Genomic DNA, 15,631 nt, shown 5'->3' with positions numbered 1-15,631 from the left:
CTCTGTCCTGCTGCCATGGCTGCTGTGCCACAGAATTGGGAGAAGAGTGGTTGACTGGCTGCCAGTCAGGATTCCAAAGTCCATCTTACTTACACCCAATCCAGTAGGCCTGTGGTTTTTCTTAAAGCCATTGGGTATCTGGCCACTAAGTCAGGAAAGCAATTACCTGGTGTGCTCAGACCTAGTTAGCTATCTCTCTCTCTCCCATGTTCACAGAACATAAAAACACAGCTCACTTTATTTTAAGTTTAGTTGAAAACTATCCACTTAAAAAAAAATGCACACTTAGGAGAACCTCACAATTCCCACCACAAAAAGCACAAACCCAGTTATTCGACCCTGCCTCTGGCTGCTAGAGTTTCTTCCAGATGGCAATGATGTTTGTGTCCGTTAGAGCCACAAGGTAGGTGAAGGTAGGGTCTGCCACTGCTGTGTTGATTAAAGTTTTGTTCATCTTTTGGCCTCGCGCTGAGAGATCTGGCCATTTGAGAATCTGTCAAAATGAAAAAAAGATTTTAGATGTATTATTCATGAGACACAAGCTTCCTTTCAGTCCTGGAGAGGAGCAGCAATAGTAACGGTATTTAGGCCTTTACTGGTACTGAAAGCATTTCTGGGAGGGCCACAGAAGGGAACGTCTCCCACTCCTACCCAAAAGAAGGACTAGGGAGGAATTTCCAACCCTCCGACTGTGAATGTCCCTCCAGGGCTACAGGTCTGGAGCTGGCAGGTTCTCAGAAATCGCCTCATCCTCATTTTCAAGATAAAGATACAGGCCCAGAGGTGCAAAGCATCAAGTTGGAACCAGAAGAAAAACCAAGTGTTCCCCTGCCCCACAGAACTGCCAGCAGGCCTACCTTTGTGGGGGCCACCTTGGCCTGCAGGGGCTGCTGCTGCTCAAGATGGCGCCTGACGTTGTACATCCACACGCTACCTTCTTCATCTCCGCAGAACACAAAAGCTTTCTCTGTAAGCATACACCGTTTGGGGTGGTGAGGTCATTGCCTCTTCCCTGCTGTTCTGTGACTTCAGGGGTGGGGGCCAAGTCAGAATGGCCTGAGTTGCCTGGAAGTGTGGACCATCTGGCAACATCTTTGCTTAGAGGGAGGGGGCACCAGGGGCTGCTCCACTACCCTCCCCATGGGAGTCTCCAGTTAAGCCCCGGGTCCTTTCCTTAAACAACAAATAAAATGTTCCATTTGTTGGGTTCAGCATTGACTGGCTCACAGAATCCCAGTGACGGCCCCAGGCAGCCTTTAAAGCCTTCTCTTTAAACAGTTAACTCCTGAGCTGTACTGAGCTCACCAAGGACCTTCCCTGAACCCCCGGGGGTCCCCACCACTTGTTTTTGCCATCTTGGCAGGGCTTCCTGTCACCTCCCTCCAGTTTCATGCTTTACCTGGGCAGGTGCTGAGGGTCAGGTATGACAGCTCTGTGTTGGACCACTGGAGCTCTGCCAAGATGACAGCTGTCACTTGCTGCTTGTCTCCTCTTCCTGCCAGGGACTGACTCCAGCTCCACAAACAAATGGAGCCAGGGGTACAGCCCTTGGAAACTGTACAAGGAGGACAAAGCTGAGCTATCAGCTCAAGGGACTCATTCTCCCTCCCTTGGATGGCAGCTACTTCAAGGTCTAAGGCCTGGGAGCATCCGCCAAGGGATGGGGGTGTCCTGGGGGAGAGATTTCTGTGGCTTCAGGCATTAAATGACTCCCAGGCCAGCTCTCCCCTCCCTGCATCTACACGAGTACTTCCCAGAGAACCACCTTTCCCATGTTCTGGTCTCCATGGGCCCAGCCTGGGGACATCAATCCAGTGTCTGGGCTAGATCCCAGGGACCCCAGGCTATGGCTGTTCCCCCCACTAGCCCCGAAGGGTCTTCTTGGCTGGCTAGAAAATCATCTTCTTGGGTCCCGACCACTCACCCACAATGTCTTTGCTCACGAAGCCCAGCCCATCCACTCGCTTGGGCACTTGCCCTGGGCCTTGGGGGAACAGGAACACCATCTCAAAATCTCTGCACAAGGTCAAGCATTGGCATGTTAACAATCCAGGAGGAAGCGAGCCCTCCTTTGTTAGAACGGATGTTAATTTATCCTTATGACAACTCTAGCCAAGAGTTAAAGTGACATTTCTCAAAGGGCGATGTGGCTCAGATCCCGGTGGGCTTGAAACACAACTGCCCACCTGCTCCTAGGTGATATCAGAGCTGTGGAAGGCCAGGGACACAGTAACAGCAAAGAACAGATGTGGCTCCCCTGGGACAGCTGGGATGCAAAGAGATGGGGAAACGCCACCATGCAAGGCCCCAGCCAGCCCTGGCACAACTGTATAACCCTGGGTGGTGTCAAACAAGATGCTTCCACCTTACGGGCTTTCCTGACCCAACCCATCTCCTTGTTCTGAACCTCGTGATCGTTTTAGTAAAAACAGGCAAACACCAACCACCACCACCATGGTGGTCCCAGCTGGGATCTGGGTGCTGCACAGACACCCCCAGGTAGGATGCTGGACTCTATCTCTGCCGGCCTTGGACACCACATTGCCTGCCAGCCTACGTCCAGGTCAGTGGCACCTTCATAGAGACATTGGTCTCGGGCTGGTAGACTCTGCTGTCATGGCCCCCACTGAAAAGCCCCTCCCCAGACCAGGCCTCTCTTGCTTGAGAAGGTGGAGAAAGGCCTGTCAGGGCAGCTCCCAAGGTCCCTTGGCCCACGTCTGTCACATCTGGCTCCCTTCTTCCTCCCATCTCTGCCCCATGCCCAGGCCTCTGCCCTCACCTCCTTTTCTGGGACTCGTCCAGCCTTATGTCCCAGGCGAAGCAGCCATCCTCACAACCAGCTAGTAGGTAACGGTCAGGACAAGAGGGCACTGGGCAGAGACGCAGTGGGGTGGCACTGGTGTCTAGCACAAGGAGCTGGCTGAGGGGAGGGAGAGGGGAAGAATGTGAGCTGCCCCCAGGGGCCTTTCTCCTCCCTCCTCCTTAGCTGGGGCTCTGGGTAGAAGGCTCACCTGGGTCTGAAATGGTAGTTATAATCAGGGAGGCCAATGTCCCAGAGGATGATGCGCTTGTTGTATGAGGCGGCTGGGGAGAAATGAGGAAAAGACTGAAGTTTGGCCCCTGCTGAGGGCCCGTTGGAGCCCCTGAAGGGCCGAGGGCCAAGAAGGGCGTGACCAGCCAAAGGGCAGGCAGTGAACTTCCCAGCAGCCCTAGGCCTGACAGGATGCAAACAGCTTGGCAGCAGGGACACTGCCATCTTTGGCCTCAGTATCCCTAGTGGCCAGTGTACAGTAGGCATACAGACCACCTGCCCTGCCTGGGGCTTCACAGGAGGCTCTGGCTGCACCTTCCACCTTGGTGAGCTGGGCAGGGGTAGGATGTCTTACTGAACAGGTGGGTCTCTCGGGAGGGGCTGAAGCAGGCCATGGCGATGGGTTTTCGGTGGGCCCGTATGTCTCCATAGCAGAAACCTGCGCGCACGTGGATAAGGCTCACAACACCACGTCTGCCCGCGGCTGCCAGCACACTGCTGCGCTTCTTCCGTCCATCCTGGGTCACCAGGGTCAAACAGGTCCAGGCCACGGTAAAGAACTCCTGGGGAGGACACAGCGTGCTAAGGGGCAAGTGGCTGGCCTCTGAGGGCTGCATTCCTCATGCTTCTCACAGGGTCTGGGGGAAAGCAGCTACTCCCTTCATCCCACACGTGGGAACCATTACCTTGTCTAGTTTTTTTCACGCTCATGGAACTGAGGCCCCCAACCCCACAAGATGGAGGCCAGCTGGCCTGGGCACCTCCTCACTGGCCCCCTCAAAGGCAAGAGGGTACTCTCCACACTGATAAAATCATGTTGGTCAAGAAAGCAACACCCAGAAATCCCCACTGACCCCCTCGGAGCTGGGAGCAGAGCCCGCATCCCTGCCCATCTGCTATCCAATGGGCATCCCCACAGAAAAAGGTGGACACAAGGCATGCAGGGGTGGGAGGCAAGGCCCCTCTGGAACCCCCACTCACCTCTCCAGGCACCTTGTACCTGTGGAGCACAAGGCCTGTCTGGCAGTCGATGACGCATACGGCCTCCCCACCACAAGTGGCCACTGTCTGGGATGCACCTCCAGGCAGTCCTAGAAGAGGGGCAACTGGCAGGAGACTGGGGGAGGTGGGGTGGGGGGCAGGGGAGGAAGGCAGGAAGCAGGTGTGACCCCTCCCTGACCCCTGTGCCAGTGAACTGGATCCCTCCTGGAGCCCCAGAGCATGGGCCAACAGGGAGGTGGGTGGGGACCCCACTGAGCAAGGCAGGAGGGGCAGCTCACCTGGGCTGTCATTCCAGGTGGGCTCAAAGGCACAGGCCCACAGCTGGGTGCTGAAGTCCTCTGGGCTGTTGCCTTTACTGTGGCACTGGAGGAAGTGCATGGGCTGCAGTTCCATGGGCTCCTGTGGAGGAGCCGAGAGGGAGTCAGGATATGGGGTCAGAGAAGACCCCAGCCTCACTTCCACTGCCTCTAAAGCCTCACCTGACCCTCTGTGAGCCCCAAGGAGGGTCAGGATGTGGGACCAGAGAGGACACCAGCCTCACTCCCCACCCCTTGCTTCCACCGCCTCTAAGGCCTTACCTGACCCACTGTGTCCATCTCGCCTTGGGGGCCCTCAGCCAGGGCAGACTGTGCACAGCTGGGGCTGGCCTCCCTGGGCAGAGATTGGGAGTCCTGGGGGGGTTGGGAGGGGCGGGCCCTCTTGCAGGGAGGGGGGTCCGATGGGAGCCTCTTCTTCCATTTAAAGGCTGAGAGCTTGAGCTGTGGGGAAAGGAATTTTGGAGCTGGGACGGAGGAAGGGCTCCTCCGACCACAGCCTGGGCTGCCAAGCACCCAAAGGCCACAGGCCTCAAAGTGAGGTCCTCAGGGACCACTGGATCCAATGCCTCATTTTTACAGATGAGAAAACTGAGTCCCAGAGAGGGGAGGGGACTCTCCCTAGGACTGCTCAGCTAGTCTCTGAGTGGCACTGCCCAGCAGCATTGGCCTCCTGGCTCTCCCACCAATAAGATACTCTGGGGGTCCATCTGTCCTCATGCCTGGAGCTTCCTTTAAATTCCAACCAAACCCCACCTTGTCTAGGAAGCCTTCCCAGCTCTCTTAATTCCAGGGCCTCCCCTCTGCACACTCTCTCCCATTTGACCTGAGTATGGCTCGATTTGTATATCTGTTTGCATGTTGTCTCTCTCTCCCCTGTGAGACTGTGAGCTCCTTGGGGTCAGGGACTGGCTTTCACCTCTTTTTGTAGACCCAGAGCTTAGCATGATGTCTGGCACGCAGGAGGTGCTTAATGAATGTTCACTGATTGAGTAGCATTTGAACTCAGGATCCCCTGGCTCCAGCACAGTATTCTCCCTGCTCAACCTGCCAACTCTGTCTGGGCAGTACTAGGATTTGAATTTGGGTCCCGCTTGGCTTCAAAGAATGTCAAGTGAAGCATCAATCTGGATCTGAATCCGGGGGTCAGACTTCCATCCATTAGGGGCATGGCATTCAGGCCCAGATGCCCATCACAGAATGGGGGGCATCACAAGTGGCTGAAGAACTGGGGGGCACCACATGGGCACTGTCACAAAAGATGGGCCAGGCTGGGCCCCGTCCCTGCATAGGGGGCTGGAAAGAGAGCAGAGAAAGCTTGTTCCTCTCCCATGTGACAAGGGAGGAGGAGACCAAGACCACACAGCAAGGGGGCTCAGACACTAAATGAGAGTTGCCTCCTGGTGCCTGTTGACCCCAGACTCAATGTCGCCATCTGTCACTTTCAGGCTCCCTGAAGGTAAGTCCTATGCATGGCAGGCCCATGGCCAAGACTGAGGAGGAGGGGCTTACCACATACTCTTGGCTGGATGCTCCTGCTGGGGTCGCTGGAGCCCCTGCTGGGGCCACTGGGGTCTCCACTGGGGTCACTGGGGTTTCCGGGATCGAATCATCTTGCCTCGACACCTCCTCTGAGGGTGCTTCCTTCCTGGTCAGCTTGGAGGCCACCAGCTGCTGGGCGATCATTTTCACCTGGGATGGGGCAAAGTCCTTCTAGTCAACAAGCACTGATTAAGTGCTTACGGTGTGCCAGGCCCCATGCTAAGTGCTGGGGGTTACAAGACAGACAAAACCACTTCCCTGGCTACAGGAGCTGCTCACAGCCTGAGGAGGGAGACAACATGCAAACAACCAGGAACGTACAAGAAGCACCCAAAAACTGCCGAGTGCTGGGGCCTGAGAGTGCCTGTGAACATCAGCCCTACGGAATGATCAAGAAACATTTATTTACAGCAAATGTAATGCCTCCCACTGCAAGAGGCAGCTGGGGACACAGTGGATAGAGCCCCAGGCCTTGAATTCCAATCCAGCTTCAGACACACACTAGCCGTGTGACCTTGGGCAAGTCACTTAATCCCTGCCTGACCGATGGGAATTATAATAGCACCTGCCTCCCAGGGTTCTTGGGAGGATGGGGGGGAGGGGCGGGGTGCCCTGCAGCAGCAGAGACAGGGTTGCTGAACTCAGGTTAATGAGCAACCTCGGGTCTAGAGAACCGAGGATGAAACACGGCCCTTTTTTTTTTTGGCAGGGCAATTGGGGTTAAGTGACTTGCCCAAGGTCACACAGCTACTAAGTGTGTCAAGTGTCTGAGGCCGGATTTGCACTCAGGTCCTCCTGACTCCGGGGCCGGTGCTCTGCTCACTGCGCCACCTGGCTGCCCCACACGGCCCTTTCTTCTCTCTGTAGGGGCCGAGGGGGACCACGGGTACATGGGATAGCGTGGACGTGTCTGCTTTATTGTTTGTTACAAGGAAGGGTGGAGGATGGGTCACGTATGGGGAAATGACTTATTCTGAAAAGCAGTAATAGTAAATCAGGAAAAAAAGAAATGTAAACGAAGCCTTATGTTCTGCAGGTAGATCATGGGGATTTCAAGTGTGTAAAAAAGGCTCTCACACGGCCCTACTGAAGTGACCGGCGGGGTCATCTCTACTTGGAGCTCTTCCGATGTGATTTCACAAACGCAGAGACAGAGGAGAAGGGACTCGGCCAAGATTACACAGCGACAGAGACATGGGCCTGGGCCCCCCCACGCCCCCATCCCCATGCCACCTCGGGACGTACCTTCCACTGTGTGAAATCGCTCAGGGACTCGGGCCCGTAGCGCACGTCTTTGACTGCGGACTTCACAAACTCCTTGTGGATGTCCCTGGCTGGGGTCCGGGAGCCCAGCTGATCTTGGTAGTTCTTCTCCCAGTAAGCAGTGACCTGGGCCAGGCCGGGGGAAATGAGAAGAATGGACTGGTGGGTTTGTCAGGGTACCTTCCATCCCCTAAATCCGGCCCCAGCGGTGGTCTGCAGCCCTCCCCACCCTCCCCCACCCACCACTTCCCTCTTGTACATCATGTGCTTCTCCATCTCTACATTCATGGTTTTCAAAGACAGAGCATAAAACTCAAGCAGGGTCAAAGCTGGGAGTACTTCTAGGCCATCTATCAACATGGAGTACAAGCTCAGAAGTGAGAACAGAATAAAGTTGGTGAAACCTGAGAGCTGCATCTGCAATGCACCTTGCAATGCAGTGACCTGGTTTCCTTGGCTCAGGGGGCTACAGATGTGAGAAGCACCAAGGCGGGGAGAGATGGCAAACCAGTCACCAGAACTCTGGACAGTGCCAAACAGCCCGCAGCAAAGACAAATAGGGCTGGGGGGGGTGGGGCTTTTCAGGCTTTTTCGCCTCTTGGGTTCCCATGTGATCATTTCTTCCCACCCCATCAAGGCCTGTCTGGTAAAACTGACCCACCAACCACGGCTCACGGTGCAAGCCCTCCCCAGCCTCTGCCAGGAGGCAAGGGGCTATGCTTCCTCCTCAGCCCCGCAAGACCAGTGTGGGCATTAGGATCCATCAGAACCTGCCCACCTGCCTCCAGGGTTGTCATTGTTTATGTGAAACTCTGCTTCTAACGCCCATCAACCTTCTTCCAGAAAGTTCTCCCTCCAGCACCTCAGTGTGGAGGGGACCCTGTCTGCTCTAGATGAAAAGGCTCCCAGAACAGCGCCAGCCACAGATGCTGCCCACCTTTGAGTGCCAGCCTGGCCCTCACCCATGTCTGCTACCTGGGTAACTGGGTGAGTCACTTCCCACCGGGCCTCTAACATGAGGACATGGCATGTGGGGGAGTCTAAGGTCCTTTGTACCTCTAAATCTGTGACCCCATGATCCTCTGAGGCCCCTCCAGCTCTCGAGGAAGAGTCCTAAGAACAGAGGCTCATCACCAGCATTCTGACTACTTGGTGATAAATTATTTGGTCAAGACCAACCACAAAACAAGAAAATACATGCTGAGAGGTGGGAAAGGGGCCAGGATAGAAAGAACGACAGTTTTTAGGTGGTCTATGAATAAGTAATCTTAACATAACTGCGTGTGCTCCAAGTGTGTGAGAACCTTGTCCAAAAGGGTAGGTTGGACTTTCCTTTGCCTGAAGGCACTTAGAATTCAATGGAAGGACAGCTCTCGATAAAAGAACTGGTAGAGTCCATTTTATCATCGGCTCAAAGGCAAAAAGGAACATCTCACAAGACACTGGGTCATCTCAAGTTGCAGTTTTCATGATGAGCCACCTCACAAATGCCAGCAGTTTATGCCTCAGCATCTGTGGCAGAGGGCCAGGCACACTCTCAATTCAGAACTGGTCAGGCGCTGCTCCAGATTTAATCAACACATACTCTGATATTCAGTGACTTCATCATAGAAGCAGGTACGGGGTGGATGGGAAAAGAACATGCTGGAGAATCTGGGTCGGGAGGAAGAAACAAGGGGCCGAGGGTCTAAAAGCAAAGAAGCCGCACACCTGGACGGCATGAATGCTTTCTTCCAGAGGCATTGGGAGGCCCTGGATATGACAGTTAGGAGCAGAGGACGAAAGCGGCCGTAACCCAATAGTCAGGATATATCTGCTTCCTAATGAGAGTGGCGATTCCAAATGAGGGCAATCAGCCAATTAGCTTGTTAGTGCAAAGATAAAAATCAGCACCAAGTGAGATGAAGAAAAGTGAGAAAATGTGGCCTGCAAATGAAACAGCTACAGCCCGACCTATTTTAACAACTTACTGACAATGAAAAATGGGAAATGGGTAAAGAAGCAGACATTGGCGTTGAGTATCACCATTTACTAAGGAAGTCTAAACCTTATAAACCAAATCAGTACAACAAAGAAGTCAAAAAAGCCTAGAGACCTCAAGCCAAAAAACACCTGATCTCCTCGCCATGAACAACATGTCAGCTACAGGCAACACTGGTTTAGAACGGAGGGGCCAAACTTGGGGCCCTTTGGTCAGAACCAGATTAAAATGTAATTGGGAAACATTTAACAAAATAAGTAAAAATACAATACAACATAAATAATATTAATATGTCATTTTCTAAGTTCATAAGGCCAGGGATCCATTTCTACGTGAGTCTGACGTCACTGGTTTAGGACAATAATTTATTTGTAAAATTTCCTTTTACACAGCATCATCTCATGAAACAGCAACAAGTATTTGGAGGGAAAAGACTGGATTCACGACATCCGCTCAAAGCGAGAGGGGGAAAGAAGGGGCAGTAAATGGAGCAGAGATGAAAAGGGCATGGCAAGACGTCTACAGCAGATGTTTTTCTGTCAGTGACATAGTCGTCATCATCCTCCTAGTCTTCAGAAAAGGGAAGAGAATGGAATTTGCAAACCACAGACCAGGACTACTGAAGGTATCATAAAGAGATCGCCAGGGAGCAGAAATGGAAATGTGGATGGCAGTCACCAAGAACTCTCCGGCTTCTCTAAAAATGGGCAGGCTGGCCTACTCGTATCTTTTTTTTTTTTTAACAAGATAACTAAACTAAGGAAACCAAACTAGGGATACTGTAAATGTGGTTTTTTCAAATGCTAACATCTTGGCAAAGTGTTTCATGCTATTCTTACAACAAAGATGGACACAAAAGCTCCATGAGAGTACCATTAAGATGGATTCAGAACTCGCTGAATGGCTGGACAGTTCTATGTTCACTTGGTGCAATGGCCCAGTGATCTCTGCTTGGCCCTGAGCTGTTTAACATTTTCATTAAGGACATGGATAAAGGTCTGGCCAACATCCTCATCTAATTTCAAGATGATACAAAATTAGAGGGGAGAACTAACACACTGGATGACAAAGTCAGCATGCCCAAATAGCTTGAAAGGCCAGAATGTTAGGATGAATCTATTAAGATTAAATTAAATAAACGAATCCATATAAAATCTTACACTTGGGCTCAAGGAACTGATTTCACACGGAGATGGCAACGCCTGGTTCGACAGAAATTCATCTAAGAAAGACTTGGGAGTCTTAGTGGCCTGAGTTCACAGTATAACTATAGGCAGTCTCAAAAAGCTAATGCAATTTCCACCAATATTAAAAGAGGCAGAGCTTCCAGAAATAAAGAGGTGTTTACTTCCTTTCCCTCTGCCCTGGCTAGAACACATCGATAGTGCAGTGTTCTTCAATCCTGGTCTGGGCACTGATAAGCTAGAGTATGCGGGTGTCCTTCCAGAGGAAAGCCAACAGGAAGGTGAAGGGCCCTAGGTCTAACTCTATATGAGGGCCGGCTAAAGAAAGCCTGGAGAAGATGCCTCCAAAGGGATCCAAGACAGGAAATAGACTTATTCTGTTTGGCCCTTAAGGGCAGAATAGGAGCTGTGGGCAGAAGTCACAAAGAGGCAAGTCTAGGCTCAAAAGAAGGGAAAACCCCTCAATAATTTTAGCCAGTCAAAACTGGAATGGGCAGGGAGGGGGGTGGGGGGTGGGCACTTGGGAGCTAATGGGCTCTTCCTTGTTAGAAGTTTTCAAGCTAAGACTGGATGATCAAGTGATGGGTGAAGTGAAATATGAATTTTTTAGGTTTGGGTTGATTCCAATAGGCAATTGTGAGGAGGGAAAACCCTGTAAGCAAAGGGGAGATGGCCTGTCCAAAGACATGATGATGTGGAAGATGGGATGCTGTCCACAGAGAATAAAGAGAAGCCCAGTTTGGTGAGAAGATGGCAGAGTTAAGGATTCCAACTTTTCAAACTTGGATGATTAGAAGTATAGTCAAGCCCTCAACAGAAAGAAGAAAGGAAGCAAGAGTGCATTTAGTGAGGAAAAAAAGTGGATTCCACTGGAGATACCCTGGGTTTGAGATGCCTACAGGACATCCCAAAGATGGCTGGTGTTGGGGGCCTAGAGTTACATCAAAATACTGAAGTAGATACTGTGTTTCCTCAGGCAGGGAGACAGTAAAAATTCCTATTAACAGCAATTACAATAGACTAAATTTTCAAGATGATCCACTCCCTCAGGGAACTTCATTTTCCAGTCACTGTAAGGATTAGGGACAGTTGCCAGGGCAGACCCCTTGGCAGGCAGAATGGTAAAGCCTCTGCTGGGTCCCCCCCTCAGGATGATGTTTTAAAAATTAAAGGAAATTCCACTAAAGATGAGTGAAAATAAGGATATAATTTTTTCCCATCTATATCCAAGGACTCCTGGAAATCTATCTACCCACACAGGTTAAGAACCCCTATTGAGACAACCTCCTGAATGATAAATCTGTAAACACATAGTCAAGGTCAATTCAGGTGCTGGGGGCCAGACCTATGAGGACAGCATTAGCAAGACTTTCAGTGTTTCTGCCAGAAATCATATTTGGGAGGATGGGGGAGAAAGCACTTGTTGACCTCAGGGGAACTTCTTGAGTTTAGAACAGGGACTTCTATGCAGGGCCCCAGAAAGGTTCCCCACCCCCACCTCTTGCTATCCTTACTCGGCTGGTCAGTTCTCGGTTCAGGATCTTCACATGATTCATCAGTGAGGCTGTTTCCTTTCCATTGATTTTTCGGATGTTAGGGAGGAGAGAGGAGATCTTGTAATTATCATTGACCTGGGGGTGAATACGGACAAGCTCAGGAACAAGCAGTCTTTGTCACCAGTCCAAACCTCAAGATACCAAGTCCCAATGTCAGAAGTAAATGTCCCTTGAGAGACCATCTGATTAAATTCTCCTTACCTCCTTAGTGAGCCCCCACCCATTTTACACTGGAGCAAACAGGCCCAGGTATCTTAAATAACTTCCTTATGGCCCCACAGCAAGTCAGTGACAGACATGAGTCTCCTGAGGCCCAGGCTAGTTTGGTCCCCTTTCCACTGAACCATGATGCTTTGCCACGGGCACCTGCTGTAAGCTCCCTGAGGGCTCTTTGGGTTCTCCTCCAGGGCTCGGCAGAGGGCCACTTCCCAGCTCACATTACGTTTTCTGCCAGGCCTGGCTTCTAGACTAGACTACAGAGTTCTGAAGGACTAGCTTTCCCCATTCCTAGAATGTTCTTCCTTCATACCAAATCCCTCTCTTCCTTCAAGACTCAGCTCAACTATGACCTTTGACAAGAAACCTTTCCTGACCCCCCACCCCCACCCCTACTTCCTAATTATGTGTGTTTACTTTTTATTTATTCTAAATATTTACGTTTACATGTTGTCTCCCTCATAAAATGCAGGTTTCTTGAGGGCACAGACTGCTTGGTTCTTTTCGTGTGGTTCACAGCCCTTTGCATCCCTCATAGCACCCAGCACAGGGCTAAGCAACATAGGATCATAAACCTGGACCTAAGGGACCTCAAAGGCCATCTAGTCAGTCAGCAAACACTTTTATATGCCAGGTACTGTGCTTAGAAAGAAAAGCAAAAGACGGTCTTTGTAACTGTACTGGGGGAGACAACATTTAAACTGTGTACAAACAAGTGACAGACAAACAAATATACCTACATACACACGTATTATATTGCATATATGCGGGTGTCCTTCCAGAGGAGAGCCAACAGGAAGGTGAAGGGCCCTAGGTCTAACTGTATGAGGGCCAGGAAAGCCTGGAGAAGATGCCTCCAAAGGGATCCAAGACAGGAAATAGACTTATTCTGTTTGGCCCCTAAGGGCAGAATTAGGAGCGGAAGTCACAAAGAGGTAAGTCTAGGCTCAAAAGAAGGGAAAACCCCTCAATAATTTTAGCCAGTCAAAACTGGAATGGGCAGGGAGGGGGGTGGGGGGTGGGCGCTTGGGAGCTAATGGGCTCTTCCTTGTTAGAAGTTTTCAAGCTAAGACTGGATGATCAAGTGATGGGTGAAGTGAAATATGGATTTTTTAGGTTTCCAATAGGCAATTGTGAGGAGGGAAAACCCTGTAAGCAAAGGGGAGATGGCCTGTCCAAAGACATGATGATGTGGAAGATGGGATGCTGTCCACAGAGAATAATGAATAGCCCAGTTTGGTGAGAAGATGGCAGAGTTAAGGATTCCAACTTTTCAAACTTGGATGATTAGAAGTATGGTCAAGCCCTCAACAGAAAGAAGAAAGGAAGCAAGAGTGCATTTAGTGAGGAAAAATATAGTCTATATATGCTTGTATTTTAATGTATGTGCATGTATGTGCACACATGTTTACATAAAATATAAACACAATATCATACACATGACAGGAAATGTGTAACACACAAACTTGATATAAACAACATAAACGCATGACATCACATATGTGCTTGTATATTACATTATGTATGTTTATATATACACATATACATACATATACACACACATGCTAAATTAAGAATAATCAACAGAGAGAAAACACTGGATTAACAAGGAACTGGTCCAATTAGATGAGAAATGGGAACTTCCGCACTTGTAAAGTCAGACTGGCAAGATCAGAGGTGGGATGTGAACCCAGGTCCTCCTACTGGACTGGGTGCTTTTTCCTGTCCATCCCTCACTCCTCCCATAACGGACAGCACCTCAAACAAAGCTGACATTTCCTAAATAAATACCTATTGATAACCAAGCAGTGGGAACAGCTCTAAAAGGGGCACAGCTGCCACCCCTCCTCCAGCTCACCGTCAGGTATAAGTTGTCCTCGAAATCCACCTCCTCCAGGGCTGTGAACTGCTGCAGGGGGGTCACGTCCTCCAGCTGGTTGTTGGAGCACTTGAGGACCTGCAGACACGGAAGGTCCAGACCCTCCGGCACCTTCTCCAGCAGGTTGTCTGACAGATCCAGCTCCTTGAGCTGTTTCATGCGGTTGAGGAGTTTGAGGTCCAGGTCTTTCGTCCGAAGCTGGAGGTTTGACAAACTGTGGCAGGGAGAGGGAAGGTGGAGGGAGGCTCTAAAGGGCTGGGCTCCCCTTAGTCTGGGGAAACTAGGGCACTCTCTTCTCTGGGCATCTAGTCTCCCCAACTGCATAGTGAGCTTCCTGAGGGCAGGTGCTTCCCTAGGATGCCTGGCCCTGTCCTTGGGATCCTCAACGGTGGGGGTGGGGAGGAAAGATGAGAAGGGACAGAGTGGTTGGAGTGCACAGGGACAAATGTCAAAAGTAGCGGTGAACGCCTTCCTCCAAGGAAGGGAAGGATTTGTGTCGGCCCTTCTGCCCATTCTTTAGCAGGAGAGACTAGAAGCCTAAGTCACCCAGGTCACTCTTCTGGCTCCCCATAACAAGGGAGGGGCAGTTCAATCACACGGGGGCAGCAGGTGGGACAGAGCACCAGTCACAGCAGGAGCAGGGAAGGAGGCCGGACAGGGATGGAAGCGGGGGCTCCAAGAGGTGACAGCCTGCATAAGAGGCACGAAGGGGGTGGCGGGAGGGGGAGGATGGCCCCATCCCTCACCCTCAGCCCCCAGGGGTCAGCGGCTTGAGCAGCGCCAGGCACAGGACCGGGGACTATGGGACGGAGCAGAGGGGACACAGAAGTGAAGACCGACATGGGCACGAAGGCGGGTGAACGGGGCACGGAGCAAGCACGGTGCCACCTTGGCACAGGTTGCTCAGGAACAGGCAGGGACGCGAGCAGCAGGAGAGCAATGATCGCAGGCTCGCGGACGCACGCACGCGCACATAGAGGCGCCACGCTAACGCATGCACACGCGTGTACTCCTCGTCCCCCCCGGCCCCCCGCCCAAACACACATATACACGCACGCGCACGCGCGCGCGTCCCCGCCCAGCCTTACTCGAGCTTCTTGATCCTGCCCAGCCGGTCGGACTTAGGGTGCCCCCTCTGCAGTAGCAGCGGGGTTTTGAGCCGGCCCATGGCCGCCGGCCTCTGAGGGCGCACCCTGCCTCCCCGCCGCGAGGCCCCGCTTGCCCACGCCGGCCGCCGCCTGGGGCTGGCTCCACGACCTCTCCTGGGGCGAGGGCGGGGGCGACGCTAGGGCTCGGAGCAGCGGCCTAGGCCTCCGCCTCTGCCGGGTGGTTTGAGCCAGAGAGGTTCGAGCGGCGCCGGCCGGAAGAGGGCCCGGCAGAGCAGGATCCCACGTGTCCTGGCCCTGCGGGACTACCTCTCCCAGCGGCCCCCGCGGCCCCCGCCTGCGCACGCGGCCCGCGCCTGCGCACACGCCCCGCTGAGGCTGCCCGCCCGGCGGCGCTCTGGGCACCGGCATGGCGGCGGCGGCGGCAGGTTGCGGCGGCCGGGGCGACTGCGGGGCGCGGCCCCGAGGCTGCGGCTGCAAAGGGGTCCGGACCTGCCTGCTGTGCGAGCAGGAGCGAGGCGGCGGCATGCCCAGAGCCCTGCCCCCGCAGGTGGGAG

At 52.5% G+C, this 15,631-nt stretch overlaps 1 protein-coding gene across 1 annotated transcript; it reads right to left on the bottom strand.

Moving 5' to 3' along the window:
- Positions 1-209: 209 nt before the first annotated feature.
- LRWD1 (leucine rich repeats and WD repeat domain containing 1) lies at positions 210-15,342 on the bottom strand. Its single transcript, XM_036767597.1, has 15 exons — positions 15,057-15,342; positions 13,948-14,182; positions 11,832-11,948; positions 7,135-7,278; positions 5,860-6,039; positions 4,612-4,791; positions 4,312-4,432; positions 4,013-4,122; positions 3,387-3,594; positions 3,012-3,084; positions 2,780-2,920; positions 1,925-2,016; positions 1,400-1,555; positions 858-967; positions 210-493 (listed from the first exon to the last, which is right to left on the bottom strand). Exons 1-15 carry the CDS (start codon positions 15,134-15,136, stop codon positions 353-355), a joined length of 2,088 nt encoding a protein of 695 aa, XP_036623492.1. The 5' UTR covers positions 15,137-15,342; the 3' UTR covers positions 210-352.
- Positions 15,343-15,631: the final 289 nt, after the last annotated feature.

The sequence above is a fragment of the Trichosurus vulpecula genome, chromosome 7 (genome assembly GCF_011100635.1).
Source record: "Trichosurus vulpecula isolate mTriVul1 chromosome 7, mTriVul1.pri, whole genome shotgun sequence".
Taxonomy (NCBI): Eukaryota; Metazoa; Chordata; class Mammalia; order Diprotodontia; family Phalangeridae; genus Trichosurus; species Trichosurus vulpecula.
This window is presented reverse-complemented; position numbering and strand designations above follow the sequence as displayed.